General features: G+C 61.3%; 1 protein-coding gene across 1 annotated transcript in view; it reads right to left on the bottom strand.

The window, feature by feature from the left end:
* BCAS4 (breast carcinoma amplified sequence 4) overlaps positions 1 to 21,323 on the bottom strand; it is a 56,962-nt gene that overhangs the window by 27,345 nt on the left and 8,294 nt on the right. The window contains exons 2-3 of the mRNA XM_062204362.1: positions 16,118 to 16,189; positions 6,588 to 6,689 (exon numbers count right to left, since the gene is read on the bottom strand). Of these exons, the coding sequence (XP_062060346.1) occupies positions 6,588 to 6,689; positions 16,118 to 16,189 (174 nt within the window). The remainder of the gene's footprint in view (positions 1 to 6,587; positions 6,690 to 16,117; positions 16,190 to 21,323) is intronic.

Below are 21,323 nucleotides of genomic sequence, written 5' to 3'. Positions count from 1 at the left end.
CTGGAGGAGAGGGGAGGTGGGTAAGCAGACTCCCTAAAACCCAGGGAATCCAAACAGACTGCGCGCTCAGCCCTCTGCCTCTGCTGAGCCGCCCGCCTGGCCTGGCCAGGTGTACTCTCTCCACTCAACCATGCAACCTCACTCTCCCTAGTCCGAGTGACCGGGCGCTCTCTGTCCCTTCTGCTCTGACAGACGCCCTGTCCCCAATAAAGCCTTATCACCCCGCTCTCTGTCTCACGCCTGAATTCTTTCTTGTGTGAAGACAAGAACCCCACAGCTTCCACGGCCTTTCCTTGGTGACACTACCACGTACTGGTGTGTGTGTGTGTGTGTGCGCGCGAATTTTCTGCTGGCCCCAGTTTTCTTATCTGTAAATTGGGGACGACACCACCAAACTTGCTAAGTAAGTGAAGTGCTTAGCACATATTAACCAGCTCACTGAATGTCAGTCACTATCACTTTAAAAACAAAGAAAAAGGGACTGGCTCTGTGGCATAGCAGGTTAAGCATCCGCCTGCCATGCCGGCATCCCATATGGACTCCGGTTCAAGCCCTGGCTGCTCCACTTCCAACCCAGCTCCCTGCTAATAGACTGGGAAAAGCAGCGGAAGATGGCCCAGGTGCTCGGGCCCCTGCCCTCACATGAGAGACCAAGAAGAGGCTCCTGGCTTTGGATTGGCACAGCTCTCGCTGTTGAGGCCATTTGGGGAGTGAACCAGCAGATGGATCTTGTCTCTCTCTCTGTAACTATGCCTTTCGAGTAAATCTTTTTTAAAAAGCAAAAGAAAAGAACACTCAGGTTTTATGCAAAATCTCCACGTTTTTTCAGTTAGTGTCAGCAATTAAAAAAAAATACTGGGGCCAGCGCCGTGTAGGATAAGCCTCTGCCTGCAGTGCTGGCCTCCCATATGGGCGCCGGTTCGAGTCCCAGCTGCTCCACTTCCAATCCAGCTCTCTGCTGTGGCCTGGGAAAGCAGTAGAAGATGGCACAAGTCCTTGGGCCCCTGCACCTGCATGGGAGACCTGGAAGAAGCTCCTAGCTCCTGGCTTCGGATTGGCTGAGCTCCAGCCATTGCGGCCATTTGGGGAGTGAACCAGTGGATGGAAGACTTTCTCTCTTTCTAGTTCTGCTTCTCAAATAAATAAACCTTAAAAAATAAAAATAAAAAAGCCATGCAGGCCCAGGAAGATATGGAACAGCAGCCTCCACTGGGTGTCTCTTGTCAGCACACAGCTGAGGCCCCTGCAAGTGGCGACCACAGCGCCGTACCTGACGGGCACCACCTCGCGGGCCTCCCGCCACCTGGCCCTGCCCGCACCTCTGCATCCCACACGCTCCCTGGCCCTCACTCAACACAGGGCCTCAGCACCCGCCCTCCGGCTGCCTCCAGCATCCTTTGCCATGATGGGGCGGCCACGCTTGTCTTTCAGACCCTGGGTCAACTGTCTCCTCCTCCGAGATGCCCTAACCAGGCCCAGGTCACCGTGGTGCCCCCAGTTTCCTGGTCCCCACGGCCCTCGCTGCACCTGGTTCACAGGCCAGGGCCCTGGTGCAAGGAAGGGGTCCGTCTGGACGGTGGCTGTACGCACGCGCACACGGGAGAATGGGCGAATGAATGAGTGAATGAGCAAAAAGACACAGGCTGAATTGACAACGGCAGGATCGGCTGTGCTGTGGCTCCCGGGCTGCTGTGTGGTGGGGGTGGGGGACACACGGCCTGGCACACTGTCCCCTGGCCAGGACCCGGGCCCTGGAGCACGGAGGCCTGGCCCGGCCTGTGCCAGAGACGATGGCTGAGCTCCCCTTTCTGCAGCCGATTCCAATTTTACACTCGCTGTGGAAGGGCCACGTGGTGGGTGCCGTGGGGAATGCGCCTGCCGCGTCCCAGCCCGCCTGGCAGCCCAGCCAAGCTGCAGCCGGGAACAGCCAACACCCGGCCAGGCCCGCAGCCCCGACTCAGGGCCGGGTGGCAGGGGACAGCCAGGGATGGCCAGGGGGTGGTGGCCGGCTCAGCTTAGCCGCCCTGAGGCTGGCGAGGGAAGGGTGGCGATTTTGAAACTTTTCATGGCAAATACACCCGATTTGTAATCAGGCCGGGGCGGCGGATTGAAGGCACATCTCTGAGTCCTGGGAACTAAACCCTCTGCCCAAGGCCTCCGGGGCTGTCCAGAAAGGGGGCCGACGCCCAGTGCGGGGCGTACACACCCTGTGGCCTGCTCTCTCTTCCGGCCTGGGTGACCGCGGGCGAATCTCCTGACCAGCCACGGTGGCTTACACCTTGGGCCCTGCCTTGAGGGACGGAAGCGAGGGCTTAGGTGCAGGGCTCTGGGAGCCCCTGGCTAGGGGAGGAACGCAGCTCCCCCAGGTTGCATTAACAGAGGGAGGGCTGTGGCCGGGCCACGGTTAGGGACGCCCGCACGGCTTCCTGTCTGAATCCCCGCCAAGAATCCCCGCCGAGGGACCCCGATCTGCCTGTGGGGCTTCTGGGAGGCGATGAGTTTGAAGGGAGTCAGGGTGGAGTCCCCAAGGCCGAATCCGGGCTTTGTCAGAAGAGGGAGAGGGGGCGGGGCTTGGCACAGCATCCACATCAAAGTGCCCGATTTGTCCTGGCTCCTCTGCTCCTGACCCAGCTCCCTGTTAATCCGCCTGGGAGGCAGCAGGCGACGGCTCAAGAACTCGGGCTCCTGCCAACCCCAGGGAAGACCCGGATGGAGTTCCCAGCTCTTGGTCTCACCCTGGCTCTTGGGCATCTGGGGAGTGGACCTGCAGATGGAAGCTCTCTCGCCATCTCTAACAAAATGAAAAAAAGACTACACCGGAGACACACGTGTTATCCGTGGCTCCCTCCATGTGACGCCCTGTGCCTCCCGGGGATTCTGCCAGCAAGAAGGCCGCTGGCAGGTGCAGGTCCTTGGCCTCCGCCACCGTGGGCTAAGTAAACCTCTTTCCTGTCAAAGCCACCAACCTCAGCTGTTTCGTTGTCTCCCGTTTTTGGACCGTGCGTGACTGCCGGGCTTGAAGCCACGGAATGTGACAGCAGGGATAAAGGGACCACTGTCACCAAGGTGGACTTTGGGGTCCGGGGGAGGGAACAGCATCCGCGATTCCTTGGATGGGTCCTGTGGTTCTCAGGACGGGGTCTCAGCCCCATGACGTGAGCCTGTATGCAGCCCACTCATCCCAGGCCCTGGGCCCTGAGCTCCGCACCTGCTCCCAGTGCCCGAGGGGCCTTTGCATGAGCTTGTCTGCCCCAGGCCGCTGCACACATCTCAGTCCTCTCTTAGGCCGCCTCCCGCACCTGCTGCCTCCTCCCACGCTCCCCCTCGGGGGTGTTCCCAGCCCCCATCCCAGGGGAGCCCAGAATTCAACCAACGTTTGTCGACTGCCATTGGGATGCAGTGCAAGACCCTCACTCCTGTAACCCCAGCACTGGCTCTGGTAGGGGTCACCCATAGAAGAGACTGCACCAGGATTCGTACCTGGGCCATAGGACTGGGAGGCAGCGAGTCTGTGCCTGGGGGGAGACACCTGGGGAGCAGCAGGGGAGGGGGTTGACAGATAACCAAGAGATGGCAGCTAGCGGTCAGTCCTGCCTCCTATAGCACACAGGACACCCCACGACAGCCCCTACCCACTGGGCAGCACCGCCTTCCTGGCCCTCGGGATCGAGGCCCAAACCTGACCTTGGCCAGCAAGACCGAGATGACAAGTTCCTGCTGCCGCTCTCCCCAGCCGCCCTCAGGTCACACCCCCTCTGCCCCGGAAATCTGGCCACCCAGAATCGTCCCACAACCCAAGACCCTGCCACCTCGGAGCCCGCCGCAGCCACGGCCATGCGTCCTCCAGGGCGCGCGCCGTGGTGACTGCTCAGCAGAGACATTCACACCCCAGGGCCGAGACACGCAAGCATGTCGCCTCACTCGGCTAAGGGAGGTGGCGATGGCATTCGGTTAGGGAGCTGGAGGTGGGAGACTCTGCCTGCCTACCTGGGGGACCCGAAGGAATCACGAGGGTCCAGAGAGGGGGTGGGGTCAGCATCGGGAGCGACAGGAAGGGGACAGGGAGCTGAGGAGGGCAGACAGCCTCTCCGAAGGGGGACAAGGCCAAGAGACAGGCTCTCGCCCAGAGCCAACAGCCCTGCTGACATTCCCAGGTGGCCTCGCGTGGCACCTCCAGTGACGGACAAGAATCATCGCACGCGATTTGCAGCCACTGAGCCTGTGGTCATTTGTGACGGCGGCGACAGAACACCACCGCTGCCGGCAGGAATGCGACCCTGGCCTCTCTGCCGTGCCACTTTGACAGCCCCGTGGGGGCGCACAGTAGGCCCTCAAGAGGTGTCCAAAGACCACACACTAGGACGGGAGCCGCGGCAGCCCGGCGGGGCAGCACCCAGGCTGTGTGTCCTTGGCTTCTCCCCCCTTCCCAGTACACGCAATAAAATTCCAATGAATCAGCTAATCCAAGGGCAAGGCTCTGGCTCCATCTGGGCCTCGCTCTCGGCGACTAGAATGTTAATTCTCCACTGACGCCGTGCGGCCCTGTTTGCTGCCTCACCATGCAAGGTGCCGGGAGCCCAAGCCAAGGGCCCCAGGATTCACGTCACTCCCACTGTGACTCAGGCTCCTGCCCGGGGTGGGGGGACAAGGACAGCCAGGACACTGGCCTTGCCGTGTAGCCAGGACAGGATGTGCTGCACATCTCATCTCAACGGCCAGGGTGATACGTCATCAGGGAGGCAACAAGGCATGGTGGGGAGTGTGGTAGGCTGGAGAGCCAGGGGATTTTTTTTTATATAAGATTTATTTATGTGGGGGCTGACATCGTGGTGTAGCAGGTAAAGCCACTGCCTGTGATGCCGGCATTCCCATATGGGTGCCAGTTCAAGTCCTGGCTGCTCCACTTCTGATCCATCCCTGCTAATGGCCTGGGAAAGCAGAAGATGGCCCAAGTCCTCAGGCCCCTGCACCCACGTGGGAGACCTGGAAGAAGCGCCTGGCTTGACTAGATCAGCTCCAGCCACTGCAGCCATTTGGGGAGTGAACCAGCAGATGGAAGATCTCTCTCTCTCTCTCTCTCTCTCTCTGCCTTTCAAATACATAAATATACATTTTTTTTTTAAAAAAGACATTTATTTGGAAGGCAGGAGGGGGTGAGACACATAAACACACACACACACACACACACGCAGAGTCAGGGCAAGGAGAGAATCTCCCATCTTCTGGTTCACTCTCCAAATGGCCACAACGGCCAAGGCTGGGCCAAGCCAAAGCCAGGGCCTGGAGCTCCATCCGGGTCTCCCACATGGGTGCAGGGCCCAGGTACCTGGGCCATCTTCTGCTGCTTTCCCAGGCCATTAGCAGGGAGCTGGATAGGAAACAGAGCAGGATTCAAGCCCGTGCTCTATGGGACGCCGACACTGCCTGGGCCACGACGCCAGCCCGAGCTCAGGTGCCTCCTGGGGGCAGCTGACGGTGGCTCTGTCTACTGAGAAAGTGGCCCAGGGTCAGAGAAGCTCTCAATCCGAGCCATCCTCACTCAGGTGTTGATACAGGCAAACATTCTCTGAACCGTATACTTGAGCTGTGTGCAATTTTAGATATCTATACCTTGAAAAATAAACAGACTAAAGTGTTTAAAGAAATACCAGCCCAGGGCTATCAATGCTTTGAAAAAAAAAAATTTTTTTTTTTTTTTTGACAGGCAGAGTGGACAGTGAGAGAGAGAGAGAGAGAAAGGTCTTCCTTTTGCCGTTGGTTCACCCTCCAATGGCTGCTGCGGCCGGCACACCGTGCTGATCCGATGGCAGGAGCCAGGTGCTTCTCCTGGTCTCCCATGGGGTGCAGGGCCCAAGCACTTGGGCCATCCTCCACTGCACTCCCTGGCCACAGCAGAGAGCTGGCCTGGAAGAGGGGCAACCGGGACAGAATCCAGCGCCCCGACCGGGACTAGAACCCGGTGTGCCGGCGCCGCAAGGTGGAGGATTAGCCTGTTGAGCCATGGCGCCGGCCAATGCTTTGAAAATTTTTTAAACAACTGATTGATTTATCTGAAAGTCAGAGCTCCAGAGCCATGGAGAGACAGAGAGGAGTCTTCCATCTGCTGGTTCACCCCACAAATGACCGTAACAACCATGGCTGGGCCAGGATGAAGCCAGGAGCTCCCTCCAGGCCGCCCACACGGGTGCAAGGGCCCAGATACTTGGGCCATCCTCCACTGTTTCCCAGCTCATTAGCAGGGAGGTGGATCAGAAGTGGAGCAGCTGGGACTCTAACCAGCTGGCTTCCTGAGTGACGGCTTTACCCGCTACACCTCAATGCCAGCCCCAAAGCTTGTGAAATGTCAAAAGCTTCAAGTTCGGATTTTTATGTAAAGGAGCCCGATTTAAGCATTGGAAACAAATTCTTATTCATCATCTTTAAAAAAAAAAAACAAAACCCACTCGACCCCGACCTGCTTTCCCCACCGCCCCCCAGCCTCTCCCTTGCCCCTGGGCCGGCCCCCACACAGGTCAGCCCCCGCAGCCCACCAGGGCGCGAGGCCCAGACCAAGCTCCCTCCGAGGGCCCGCGCCGCCCTGGACGCACCTCCAGCTGGTCCACCTTGGCGTAGATGCCACGCAGCTCCGTCACCTTCGCCTTAAGGAGCGGGATGTTTTCCTCCAGGATCTGCGAGGTGTCGCTCCTGATCTGCAGGGAACAAAGCGCCAGTCAGGCCCCGCGCCACATGCCCAGGGCCCCTGCCCACCTGGGGGCCCGAGCAGACCCTGCTGACGGCCAAGGCACTAGGAGGGACCAGGAACACCCCGGAGTCCCAGGCAGGAGCCCCTGGGGAGCAGACCCAAACATTGCTCACTGCACCCAAATGGATCACGTCCCCCCCAACGCACAGCAGCACGCGTCCCCAGTTAGACGGCGTCTTTCTAAGCCACCGAAGCAGCCGACGGCAACAATCCAAACCTCTTCCCTGAAGCGGTGTTGCACTAAGCCCACCTTCTGCTGCACTGGAATATTAACGAGTTGTTAATTATCATTAATGCTCATTAATAACGTTAATGAAAGTCACAGCTCTCACGTGTCAAGGGTTCCCGACGCGCAGGCACCATGCCAAGCCCAGCCCTGCACATCTCGCTCTCCACCTCTTCGGCTTCCAGGACCCCAGCGGTGACCGTGAACTCCCAGAAATGGCACCCTTCCCTCGACCCCCACATCAGACACCCTGACACCCCCATGCCCTCCAGAGCCCGAGGCCCAAGCCCACCTCTCACGTGTGAGCCTCAAATGCTGGTTCCCAGGCCCTGCCTGCCTCAGCTCCAGTCTGCGAGCAAACCTGGCTCTCAGCCAAGGCTCCCAGGTGACGCTGGGGTAGGGGGTTCTGGGGGCCAAAGTTGGAGAAACACCACAGCTGCTCTCAGGACCCGAGCTTGAGTTGGCATTTAGTTCTACCCATCACAAGCTGGGTGACCCTGAGCGAGTCTCTGCCCCCCCCCCCCAGCCCCCTCTGCTTATCTGGACAGGGGTGCAACCACGCCTCCCTGCACTGCCGTGAGCAGGAACGCTTGGCGGCGCTGGTCGGGGCGTGATCTGCTGTACAGCGCACCTGGTGCGCAGGTGCCGTGGCGTTGGCAGGGGCACCGTTTTTTGCACAGCTGGGCAGGCAGCTCCCTCCGGTTGATCCCCACCACACCGTGATGCATCCCGCTCCCACCGGCCACGGCCAGACCTGGTAATTCACTCCCTTGGAGGCGGAGCCGGCCCGAGTGACAGGTGTCACTTCTGAGACTCGGGTATAGCACTAGTGGCTGTCGCTCCACCCAGTGCTGGCTCTCTCTGGCCCTCTCCTCTCTCTCTCTCGTCACTGGCTCCGAGAGGGCAGGTAGCCACACTGCAGAGACCCCTGTGGCAAGGGCTGGGAGTGGACCCAGACAGCAGCCAGCAAGGATCTGGGGCCATCAGCCCATCCTCCCCCCACAAAGTGACTGCTGCCTCTGACCCAGCCTGTGCCCCCTGAGCTGGGGGAACTGGCTACGCTGCACCTGCCCTCCCAGCCCACGGCAACAGTCAGATGACACACGTCATCATTTTAATCCTCTCATTGGCATACCTTATTATGCAGCAACAGGTAACTAACGGAGTGACAACTGGGTACCAATTTTTACTTTTGAATTTTATTTCGAAGACAGAGAGTCAAAGATCTTTCATTCGCAGGTTCTCTCCCCCAAACGCCCCCAACACGAGAGGCTGGGCCAGGTCACCGCTGGGACCCAGGAACTCCATCCAGGTCTCCCACATGGGGGGCAGGGACCCAACCACTGAGCCATCACTGCTGCCTCCCAGCGTCTGCATTAGCTGGGAGCTGGATGAGAAGTGGAGCCGGGACTCAACCAGGCACTGCATGCGGGGTGCAGGCGCCCTAAGCGGAATCCTGGCTGCGGCACCGAACGCATGCCCCTACAATTGCCACTAAACACACTTTTTGTGGAGGTCGGCACTGGGGTGTAGGTTAATCCTCTGCCTGTGGCGCCAGCATCCAATATGGGCGCCGGTTCAAGTCTGGCTGCTCTACTTCTGACCCAGCTCCCTGCTGTGGCCTGGGAAAGCAGTAGCAGATGGCCCAAGTCCTTGGGCCCGTGCACCCACAGGAGAGACTCAGACGTAGCTCCTGGCTCAGTCCCAGCGATTGTGGCCATTTGAGGAGTAAACCAGCGGATGGGTGACCTTTGTCTCTCCTTCCCTCAGTGACTCTGCCTCTCAAACAAAATCTTAAAAACAAAAAAACACGGCCAGTGCTCTGGCACAGCAGGTAAGGCCTCCGCCTGCAGTGCCGTCATCCCATATGGGCACCAGTTCAAGTCCTGACTGCTCCTCTTCCAATCCAGCTCTCTGCTATGGCCTGGGAAAGCAGTAGAAGATGGCCCAAGCCTGCACCCACGTGGGACACCCAGCAGCTCCTGGCTTCAGATCGGCACACTTGCCGTTGCAGCCATCTGGGGAGTGAACCAGCAGATGGAAGGCCTCTCCCTCTCTCTCCCCCTCTCTCCCCTTCTCTCCCTTCTCTCCCTTCTCTTCCCCAACACCGCCCCCCTGCCTCTCTGTAGCTCTGCCTTTCAGATAAATAAATCAATCTTTTTTAAAAACTTCTTGGTGAGCTCTGTTTGTTTCCCCAATTCTGTCCAAAGATCTTACATTCCTGTGATTCTCATGAAACCCAGCCCGCCCCTCTGCACTCAGGACGGGCCCCGGGGCCCCACCCGCAGGCTGTCTCAGAACCTTCCCCCCAACTGCCCTGCACACCTCCATGTCCATCTCGATGCTCACAGCCCCCTCCCCTCTGGCTGCCTGTGGCCATGGCGCTGCCCTCACCTGGGGCACCTGGCTCCGAGCCCCACGTCCCCGGGAACACTCCAATCTCATGCCCTGATGCCATGAGGTAAGAGGCAGACCCCGAGACGGTGGCACCGGCACCTGGCTCTCGTGGTCACGTCCTGCCCCACCCCCCACCAGGACCCCAGGCCGGTCCTGGACCTCAGCTTCCTCATCTGTGAAATGGACGTGCAACCAGTGCACAAGATCGCCGCGGGGTCGAGTGAGACCCTCTCTGTCTGAACGTGGCCCAGATGAGCCTCACTGGGCCCACGCAACCTCAGGGGATTTAACGGGGCTCAATTTCCAACGTGGACATACAAGTGGGGCTCCCAGAAGAAATGGCGGATCTTAGGGCCGGGACAGAAGATGCACAGTGAGCACCGGGAATCTGAGGAGACCAGAACGCAGAGAGCAACTACGAAGGTCAACGGGGCGAGCAGACGCCCACGTCGCACACTGCAGGGCCGGGCGCAGCGCCCAGCTCCGCTCCTGGCTACAGCTCGGCGCTCACGCAGACCCCTGGGGCCGCGGCGAGGGCTCCAGTCCTTGGGTTCCTGCCACCCACATGGGGAACCTGGGCGGAGCTCCCAGCTCCTGGCTTTGGCCCGGCCCACCCACTGCCGACCCTGAGGACAGGGGTGTGACCTGGTAATAGGACCCCACCCTGTGCGTCACTCCTTGTCAAATAAAATACACACTAACAATTATTGCTACTATTAATATTATGTGATGCATTATATACGCTAATATATATTTAATAAGATGTGGGCGCGTGAAAAAGGAGCACCAGCCTGGCAGAGGGGCGGGGCTGAGCTGGCAGGGGGGCGGGGCTGAGCTGGCAGGGGGGCGGGGCTGAGCTGGGACAACTCGAGCAGCCGAGTCAGGACTGGATGGTGAACCCCAAGCACCAGGTAAGCCCTGCCAGCCGCCCATACCCACGGTTCCAGGGCGAGGATTCAGCCACGAGGAAAGCACCGTGACCGCACTGGACAGACCTGCCCAGTCCTCCCCAAAGGCAGAGTCGCTGCCACCCACGCAGCCCGAATGGCCCGGCAGGCACTGCGGCCACCTGGAAGCAGAGTGAGCAAGCAGAGGACTGGAAGGGCAAACAGCACCGTGCCGGGTGCCCGGGTGGGATGGGAGACGGTGCCCACCTCCAGCCTAACCACAGGACGACAGCAGATAAAGCCAAGTCCCGGGCCTTCCACAACACTTGATCAGGTCTCCAAGGCCAGGGACAGCCGGGAGGGTCCAAAAAGCAAGGAGAGACCGCTCTGCCACGCGACAGACATCCTGGGCCGGACCTCGGGCCAGCAGGACATCGGGGAGCTGCCGTGTTCAGACAGAGTGGAGTAGAGTGGGCAGCCATGTCCCAGGCTGGGCTTCGATTTAAAGATTTTTAATTTGAAATTCAGAGTGACAGGGAGAGAGGCAGAGAGGGACAGAGAGGCAGGCGGGGGGGGGGGGGCATCTTCCACTCTTTGGTTCACTCCCCAAATGGCCACAATGGCTGGGGCTGGGCCAGGGCAGGGCCAAGTACGTGGGCCATCTTCTGCTGCTTTCCCAGGAGCATCAGCAGGTACCTGCATTGGAAATGGAGCAGCAGGGACTTGAGCCAGCACCCCAACGTGGGACACTGGTGTTGCAGGTGGCAGCTTAGCCCGCCGCCCCCAGGCAGGCCCTGTGTGCAGGTGTAGCCACCGGAGGAAGGCACCATGGGACATGGGGTGGGGGTGAACGGGAGCTCTCTGAATGACCTTTGCCACTGTCCCCAAAAGCAAACACGAGAATGTGGCTTAGAATTGCAAACGGTTGGGTCTGGATCGACAGCGTCTCAGCATCAGCAGCCGTGCAGCTGTGCGCTAAGCCACCACCTGCGACGCCCGCAGCCCGCATGCGAAGGCCGGTTTGAGTCCGGCTTCCCGCCGGTGCACCCTGGAGCCTGCGGAAGACGGCCCAAGCGCACGCATCGGCAGCGGTAGGGCAAGTCCTCCGCACCCTCCCTCCTCCCCAGGCTGCGTTTCCATGGAGAAGCCCGTCCGTCCGCCGTCCACCGTGGGCAAGGCTGCAGGAGAAAACACCGAGAGCAGAGAACGCAGGCCATGGCGAGGTCAGACACTGGGCAGCAGACGCAAACCCTCTCCCTCCCTGAGCCTCTAAGAACAGGAGGAGGGAGGGAGGACAGGGGCTGGTCTCAGCCTCCCCCAGCAGCGAGGGGAGGTGGTGGAGGGGAAGGTGGAGGGGCCGCCCCCCTTCCTCAAAGCCCCAAGGAATCAGAACCTGCAGTGACTGTGGGCGGGGCCGGAAGTCGCCCCTCCAGGGGCTTGATGAGGGTCACGCCTGCCCAGAAGGTGGGCTGCAAAGACCCCCGAGCTTCCCCTTGGCCCCACGGTGGGAAAAGTTGAGTTTAACGGAGGCCCCGGCACAAGAGGAAACCAGCAGATCTGATTCTGGGAGCCCGGAACCGCTTGCTCTTCAGTGCTGCTTGCAGGCCAGCTTAGAGAACGGAGCTAGGTCGCCACGGGGATCCGCTCCAGGTCTGCCCGCGGCCACCCCACGCCAACGCCAGAGGCCTAGACACGCGCTCTCCTGGGTGCGGCGACATCAGAGATGCCGAGACCTCCATTCCGGCTGTTTCCCTTAGAAACCCACATTCCTGGCTCCTGATGGAAGGCAAGACGACCTGGCCACACTGAGCCCTTGTCCCACGTGGCAATCAGCTGCAGTTGGGGACAGCTGCCTTGTTGAGCCACAGTCCCCACCACTCCCTAAGGCCTCCCCACCTGGAGTCCATGGCTACCCAGAGCACTTCTCTTCTCACAGAAGAGGCTGAAGGTGACATTTCCTTCTCATACCCAAGGCGCTGGGCTGGTGACGTCAGACACCTGCACTGGCAGGTCTGGGGCCGTGCCCTGAGCAGAGCCAGGGGACGTCAGCCGGCGCCCAGCGCTCTCTGAGCCTCTTCCAGCATGAATGCGCACCTGGGTTTATAGCCTGGGGCTTGGGGCCCCTTCCCCAGCCTCTCCTCCCACCTCCCCAGAGCTGGTCTCGGAGCCCGGGAGTCTGGGTGGCCAGTGCTGAGGTCACCACGCGGCAAAGGCGGCTGCCCAGAGTGATTCAAAGGCCCCAGGAAGGAGAGCCAAATGCACTTGACCCAAGAACACACAGCAATGCCAAATGCAACTGCTGGGCGCAGGCCAACAGGAAATGGTCTCCATCTATGTGAGCGAGGTAGGAGCCTGCTCCCTGCAGACCGGGAGGTAGGCCCAAGGCCACTGGGGCTTCAGAGGAACCAGACACGCAGTCCCAGGACCGGTGTGCACGGAGCCTGCAAACCCAGCTTCTACGCCCAGCGTCGCGGGTGCTTTGACACCCGCGACACAGGAGCCGCCACTTATCAGCCATTGCCTACACGGCAGGCACCACGCTCCGCCGTCACCTTCAGCAGAGTGTAAATCTCACACAAGGACGCGCCCAGGTCTTAAGCCGACGGCTTGATGGATTTGTACATCCGTTCATGTCTGCGTTAACGGCACGCACGCCAACACACGGGCCCTCCAGGGGCCCAGGAGGCCGTAGGCGTCCTCCAGCCATGACCATCCTCCCAGAGCTAAGCACTATCTGATTGGCACCACATCCATTAACACCACTGTTTTAATGTTGCTAATCAGTGTGTGTGTGTGTGTTTCAAAGAGATAGAGAGGAATCTTCTATCTGCTGGTTCACTCCCCCAGTGTCCATAGCAGCCAGGGCTGGGCCAGGCTGAAGCTGGGAGCCAGAAACTCAAATCAGATCTCCCGTGCAGTAGCAGAGACCTGGGTCCCTGAGCCATCACCTCCTGCTTCCCAGGGTGGGCATTCGCAGGCACCAAGCTCGGGTTCGAACGCAGGCACTCAATGTGGGATGCGGGCGTCACAAGGGGTAGCTTAACCTGTGCGTCACAGCACTCGCTCCGCCCGTCCCGTGATGGGGGGTGGGGCGTGTGACTGCTCTGACCTCTCACAGATCAATGCCCATCCCCTGGCCTCAAGGCAGCCAGGTACCAATAAGTGGACAGCCCCACCCAGGGCGCTGGCCCATAGGTCGGACGAGCTGACCCCTCGCGCCCTGCTCTAGCCCACAAAGTAAGTCGCGCTGTCACACTTCTAAGCCGTGGCAGAGTTCTGCAGCCCACAACCAGGACCACTGTCTGCACTCCACAGCGGGGGCGACAGAGGCTCCAGGAGGTGTCACTGTGTGTGCAGGGCCCCGTGGTGGGGGCAGCATAACGGAGACGGGCAGAACAGGTGCCGATGTGAGCCGTGGATTTCAGGGACGGAGTGTGGGCTAGGAAGGGCTGGGGGGAGAAGTACATGGGCCAGAGCGGGGAGGGGTCAACAGGAAGGGGCTGGCGTCCCCCTGCCTCGCACCTGAGCTAAGAGCACCTCTGCAGCCACGCAGGGAGCAGGCGACCGCGGCCAGCGGGATGGCGCTGTCCACTCTGTACAAGCCCCAGCCACCCTCGCCTGCATCTTCAAGCAGCTCTAAAGAGGAGGAGAGGGGTGGGCTTCAGGCCTAGTGCTCAAGACACGCGTGTCCCGTGTGGAAGCACCTGGGTTTCCCATGCGCTCCGGCTCCTAATTCCAGCTCCCAGCTAATGCAGACCCTGGGAGGCAGCGGCGAAGGCTCAAGTAGCCGCGCCCCTGCCACCCATGCACACGGGAGCCCTGGACTGAATTCCAAGATCAGCCCCAGCCATAGCCGGCATCTGGGGAGTGAACCAGCAGATGAGACACTTGCTTTGTCTCCCTCCCTCTGCCGTAAACAAAAAGAAACACAAATGCTTAACGATCAAAGAGAACAGGAGGCGCCAGGCTGGGGCCGCCCGGGCACAGACCCACGGGGGGGGGGGGGGGGGGCGGAGCCTCACCATCGGGGGCTGACATGACTTCTCAGATGGCCAAGGATGCCTCCCTCACGGACGGGGCGCGTTCCAGTGACACAGGCTCACCGGGTGGCCTCCCGAGGAAGCCTGCTGCCCCCGGGACCCCGTGGCGTGGCTTTATTTTCCCACTTTCAGTGGGGTCAGAAGTGGAGAGACTTCCTAGTCTCCATCTGCCCCAGAAATATCAATAGATCCATAGACAGGACTGGGCCCAGGGCCATCGGCTTGGGACCCCAAATCAGAGTCTCTCTGCAGAAACCATCGCCAGGTTTCCAGGCAGCCACGGGCCCCGAGGCCACACAGAGCTGAAGCCTTGCTAGTCCCCAGGGCTGGGCGGGGCCGACCCTCTGCAGCTCCCAGCAGCTCCCCCTCCCCGGTCCTGGTCCTGGCCGATGGAGGGGCCCCTTCCACACGATGCCCACGGAAGCACGGGCTGACACTTGGGCATGGAGGTGTCCCTGGATCACTCCACCCGCCCTCGGCCAACGTTCTCCATAGGCCGGCCACGCCCGACCCCCAGCCTCTCTGCCCTGGGGCCATGCTGGTCCCTCCGCCAGTCCCCGTCCGCCCGACTCTCTCTGCTCCCCCTTCCGTCCCCAGTCCATCACCACCTGCTCTGTGAAGCCTCCCCAGTCTCCCAGGCAGGACTGAACACCTCTGCCAGCCAGCCGTGAACCTGCCAGCCACCGCTCCCCACACCCACCTCCGCCAGCAGCCTGGGGCTGGGGGGGACCCTCGCTCGGGGTCTGATGTGTAGTGATGACAGAGGGCTGGCCAGCTCCGACAGGCCTGCTCCTTCCTGCCTGCGAACTCAAACACAGGCTCCGAAGAGAAAAATACACACAGGCCTCTCAGGAATGTCCCCTCTCCACTGTGCATCCACGAGGCCGGCCCAGGCAGGCTCGCACAGGTCTACCAGCTGCACAGGGGTCACCCAGCGCGCAGGACATGGGGCTGCCTCATCCGCGCCCGGCACAACAGGGTCTGCTCCCATTACTCCCCTGGGCTCTCACAAATGCCACTCGGGCTCTGGACACCGATTCTCAGGGCCCCGAATCTATACCCCGGGGCCCGGCTGGACAGGCATCCACTCTGGGGAGAGGCAGGGCCTGGTCACCACACAGTGCTCCACCCTCCGGCCTCCAGGCAGAAGCCTTACACCCAGGTTGTCATGCCTTTCGTAAGCTTGGGCACTTCTAGAACATTCCATCATTGCTCCCAGGGGCTCCCCACCCGGCTGGCAAGAACCCTGGGGACACGAGACCCATAGCAGCTCCGGAGAGGACACGGGGAGGAGACGCCGTCGTGGGGCCTGCGGAGTGGTCTCCCATCCGCTTCCTCCACCAGCCTAGGCCACGGGACCCAACCCGCAGGGCCAGGAGGCGAGGCGGAGAAAGCAGAGGGGCTCAGGAGGGGAACCGACGCCCAGCGAGGGCCTGGGCTCCTGGCTCCTCCAGGCGGCAGGGGCCTGGAGCCACTTCCTGGCCGTCTCCATGTTTGCAGCGTGTGGGCTGGCAGCACCAGCCAAGTTATATATAGCCCTCACTTCCCCAGGCAAGGCTCCCCGCGCCGGGCCCGAGAGTGCCACCTCGTGGCCGGCTCCTGGCTCCTCTGGGGGAGAGACGGCCCCAAGATGGCCGCCCCAGGAAGCACTTGGGGTGGAGGGAGAGGGAGAGGGAGGGTCGGAGCGTGTGGCCGGCCTCCCACCGCTGGCCGCTGCCCCATTCCTTCTGGTTGCAACATCACCACCAAGATGGCTTCCCAGGAAAGCAGAGCAAGGGGCTCAAAGGTGGCCTGGGCCCGAGGCCGCGGCCGGGGGAAACCTCACCACGTCGGCCAGGCTGCAGAACTCCTCTAGGCCCAGGATCATCGCCTCGATGGTGTCCTCCACCTCCTTTGCCTGCAAAACAGCCAGACCCTGGAGATCAGCGAGCGTTTCCAGGGAGACAACGTCCCTTTTCTTTTTCTTTCTTGAAGCAAACCAAGTGGTAGGCTTGTGCCCAGCTCCTTCCCAACACCCCCTGCGAAGCCCCCGCGGCCCCGTCGGCACCGCCTTGGTGCCGCCATCGCTCTTTCTAAAGAGCCGAGTCAATACCAACAGGAGGCAACACGGTGACCCTGGTCCCCCGCCCCCCACTGCACAGAGGAGGAAGCAGGGGCTCAGAGAGGCCAGGTAACCCGCCCAGGGTCACACAGCGAGCAAGGGTCGGAGTCCGCTCTTAGAAACACGGGGCCTGCCCCGAGCAGCCTGCACCCGAGGGGGAGAGCAGCGGGGTGCAGGAGGTGAGGCGCAGCCCTGGTCATGACACGCACTCAGAAGTCTGGTGCTTGGCGGGACTGGGACTGGGTACCCGGCAGCCTGCTGGGGCCTGGTGACTGCCGGCTCAGCCCAGACGCACAGCCCCTGGGGAGGTGGCTCGCTCGAGGCCACCTTATGTGAGCTAAGCACCCAAAGCTCCTGGAGAGGGTCGAATGGGCGGGCGGCACGGTCGCGGTCACCCCGAGGGCCGGCTCTGCCACAGCCCGCCCTCGGCAGCCGTCAGGAGGTGTGCACCGGGGGCTGCCAGAGCTTTCCACTTGTTAAGAGGAGCCAGACGTTCTCGTTTTATGGGAAACGTCCCAATTCTTAAAGATTGGAACACATTCAAAAAAAATAAAAAGAAAACCTTGGGCCAAGCCCAACACCGATAGCACAGGGGCGGGCCAGGCCCAACCCCGCTCTGCTCACGAGTGCCACGGTCAGCCTGAACTGTGCGTCCCCTCCACGGGCTCGACTTCCACGATTTCCACACCAGCAGTGGTGCTAGTTGTACTGGCTCCGCCCCCAGCCCCGCCCTCTGCACCTGGAGGCTCCCTCACCTCCCAGGGGGCCCTGAGGGGTTTATACTGCAGGTCTGGGCTGGCTGAGTGAAAACAGTGGTGAGAGGCAGCGCTCTCACTCTGGGCTGCGGCCACGCTGGGCCTCCGTGGGGAGCCCCGGCGGACAGGGGGCCTCAGCGAGGGGAGCCCCAACCCTGCAAAGTCAAATGAAGGTCATGTGTGTGCCAAGGGAGAAAGAGGGAGCCAGGGGGCACTGGGGAGGGAGGAGGAGAGGGAGATGGGGGGGATGGAAATGGGACTCGGGTGTGGGCCACCAAGACCCCAGACCCACCACGCCTGGGAAGGTAAGACCCCCATGGGGCCAGCACGGCACAGCCCAGCCCCGCCGGCCAGGAATCGGATCTCCACCCACACTGCGTGTTCAGATGGCGGCGGCGCGTTCCCACCGGACAGCCACCTCTGCCAGCCCTGAGACCTGAACCCAGCGGCCATGTGCATTGTGGGTGGTTCCCCCGTGCCGGGCCCCATCACACCACCTGGCAGGGCTGTGAGGAAGTCAACCGGACACGGCAAGCGTGAGCAACTCGTTCCGCCAAGAGCTGCTCCAGACGCCAGGCTGGGGTGTGTTGCCGGCGACGGCTTAGCTCACCTGGCTCCCAACAAGAGCCCTCCCCAGGGGATGCTATTCGTCCCCCCTCTGTATAGATGGACAACAGAGGATCAGAGAGGTTACCTCACTTGTTCAAGGTCACACAGCTCACAGGTTCGGAAGCCAGAACTGGTCCCTGCTCTGTAGCTCCAGAGCTAAGGGAGAGGAAGGAGCCCGTGACCGGTGCCGTCAGTCCCCCCCCCCCCCCGCCCCGCTGCCACCTCGGGCCGGGCCTGGGAGCAGGGAGGAGGAAGTCAGCTAAGGCAGGAACAAGTGCCCGAAGATTCCCAACCAGCAGGAAGCCGCTCAGGCTCAGCCAGCTCCCCCCACGCCCACCAGCCACTCGTGGGACAATCTGCTCTCAAGCCGGTCCCCTTGGTGGCCCCGACAGCGACAGCGGTGGCCCCAGCTGCGGCCCGCGTGCCCCTTTCTACCAGCCTGAAAGCAAAAGGAATGTTTCCGCTGCTCTCGCTGCTCCCTGGGCTTAAAGCACTCCGCTCGCTCCCGGGGAGGGGGCCGAGGCCTCGCTGGGGGCAGACAGGGCGGGTGGGCACCCTGCAACACGCGCGACCACGCCTGTGCCCCCTCCTTCCACACCCTCTTCTCCCAGAGAGGCGAGAACCTCAAGAGGGGCCGGCCCCGCCCGCCCAGTGACAGGTGCAGAAGACACTCAGCTCCTGCACCCGTGGCCTCCTCCACGTCCACAAAAGGCCACAGGCGCCACAGGCTCGGCTCATCTTCCTCACTCCCCACCCCCGTCCGACCCTGGGCCCCGCCTTCCAAAGGGCCCCCAAGCCCGACCCCCTCTCGCCATCTCCTTCTCCCCACCCTGCCCGGCTGGCACCACTGCAGTAGCCCACTCCAGCTCGCCGGCAGTCTGCCCCTCCAAGGCTCGGGTGCGAAGCAGAGCTCCCGGGCTCAGAATCGCACAGCGCGACTCTGCCCCAACCCAGACGGCGACCATCAGCAAACGGACGTCCACGAGCACTGGAAGAACGCGACCCGCTGTGGTCCTCATGCGGCCGGCGAGGACACGGGATGGCAGATCCTCCAAGAAGCACAGAGGTGCCGAGTGACCAAGCTGCACAGCCCAGAGAAGGGACAACACTGCTATCAGCCAAGAAGAGGGAACAGCCCAGCGCTCCCCGAGTGATGGACAGAGGGACCGTGGCACGGCCACGCGGCGGAGCACTGCTTAGGAGCAAGGCCCTGGTACCCGCAGCACGGCAGTCCCTGTACACCCACACTGAGGGAGAGAAGCCACAGGAGGCCATGGCTCAGATCCACTTCCTGGAGACCTGTGGCTTCCTCCCTCATGGAACTGAGGGAGTGAACGAGGGAGTAACTGGTAAGAGCTGCGGGATGTTACTGGGGTGGCAGGAATGTTCTGGAATTAGATCACCGTAATGTTGGCACAACACAGTGTATATTACTAAGAAACGCTCAACTACACTTGAAAATGGTGAATTTTATGCTACGTAAATTATAGCTCACAGACTTCCACTGCCCGGGGCTCCCATCTCGGTGACACCTGACACCCCCGGCCCTGCACAATTTAAACCCTGTGCCTCCTCCCTGACCTCAGGACCTGCACCATGCCCTCCACTGAGCAGGCACATCCTCGCCCCAGGGCCTTTGCACCTGCTGCTCCCTTTCTGATACAGGACACCTGTCACTTCCTTCCAGTCTTTGCTCCATCTTTTCATGGCAAGGCCTTCTCCCCACTCCCAGCTCTCTGGCCCGATGTGTTTTTCTCTTTAGCATTTACCACTGCCACCACGCTAAATCTTTGTCTCATGTCATCCTCCTCCAGGAGAAGGAAGGTACTGGAGGGCACAGGTCTTAGTCTCATTCATCTGTCCACTCCCAGAGCCTAGAACAGTGCCTGGCACACAGCAGGTGCTTCTGTTTCCAAAGACGGCGCCCCTTGCCCTTCGGCAACACGACTCTGCCTCTGTGCTACGGCCCTCTCCACCCCCGCACCTGGCTGGCCTGCAGCCCACACAATGTGGCAGAAGCAGATGCTATGGTCTGTGTCCCCAGGTCACCTGTTAGAAACTTAACCCTCAGTGCACGCCGAGGGGGCCGCTGTCCTCAGCAATGGTGTCCTGCCGTGGCTGGGCCCCTGGCACTCACCCTCCTGCAGGCCCCCTCACCTGCAGACGGCCTCGCCGTGTCATGGCACCGCGAGCCGACCCTGATCTTGAACCTGCCAGCCTCCAGCCGCACGCGCCTCATCAGGGTCTGAGTGTGAGGAACAGACGCACAGCAAAGGTGGCTGGGCTCCAACACCACCCGCTCCGCGCTCCACGACGCTCCCAGCTCCCCTGGGCGGCGACGCTGCAGAGGCGCCTATGGGGGACTGGATGCACGGCCCACAGCCAGCACCCACGGCAGGCGCCCGGGAAGGCCAGGCTGGGCACTCAGCCCACGAGTGCCACCAGCTCCCAGGCTGATGGTGAACGTGCTCAGAGCTCATTACCCAGCCGTGGGCGACGGGCACGGTGCCGGTGCACCCAGGCACATTCGCTGCAGTAACAAAGACGTGGGGAGAGGTGGCAGCCAGGTACTCCTGGTGGCGTCACAGCCTGAGCGGGGACACCAGGCGTCCCTGAGTCTCCTTACATGTCAGGCTTCTCCGACCACCTCTGTGCTTGTCTGCCCATCTGAAAGGTGGGGGATCTGGTTCTCTGCCACTCTGCCTTATGAGTGAGTGAGTGAGTGAGATCAAGGGGGAGGGGGCGCGGCACTGGGATGCAGCGGGTTAAGCCGCTCCCTGCAACACTGGCATCCCTTATGGGACACCTGTCCAAATCCTGGCTGCTCTGCTTCCGCTCCAGCTCCCTGCTCTGGCCTGGAAAAGTGGAGGAGGATAACCCAAGTGCTTGGGGCCCTGCACCCACGTGGGAGACCCAGACAGAGTTCCTGGCTTCGGCCTGGCCCAGCCCTGACCGCTGTGGACATTTGAGGAATGATCGCTCTCTCCCGTCTCTCCAACTCTCTCCATCATTCTGCCTTTCAAGTAAATAAACCTTCAAAAAGTGAAGGAGGCGAGCTGGGGGCTGTGCTGGCCCATGCAACACCTGGCTGTCACCTGACCCCACCTGGGTCTCCAAACTCAAACACACACAGAAGCCAGGCAGCACATGCATGCTGGACAGCAGGCCACACTTAAGAACGTCCCCTGTGGGGCTGGAGCTGTGGCGTAGCGAGTAAAGCTGCTGCCTGCAGTGCCGGCACCCCATATGGGCGCCAGTTCTAGTCCCAGCTGCCTCACTTCCCATCCAGCTCTCTGCTGTGGCCTGGGAAAGCAGTATAAGATGGCCCAAGTCCTTGGGCCCCTGCACCTGCCTGGGAGACCCAGAGGAAGCTCCTGGTTCCTGGCTTTGGATCAGCGCAGCTCCGGCTATTGCAGCTATTTGGGGTGTGACCCAGCGGATAGAAGACCCCTCCCTCCCTCCCTCCTTCCCTCTCTCTCACTGCCTCTCTGTAACGTTGCCTTTCAAATAGAAACCTAGTCAGTCTCCAGCAAGCTGCTTATTTCCAGCTCCCACATCCAACGGAG

This window comes from Lepus europaeus, chromosome 10, assembly GCF_033115175.1.
Source record: "Lepus europaeus isolate LE1 chromosome 10, mLepTim1.pri, whole genome shotgun sequence".
NCBI lineage: Eukaryota > Metazoa > Chordata > Mammalia > Lagomorpha > Leporidae > Lepus > Lepus europaeus.
This window is presented reverse-complemented; position numbering and strand designations above follow the sequence as displayed.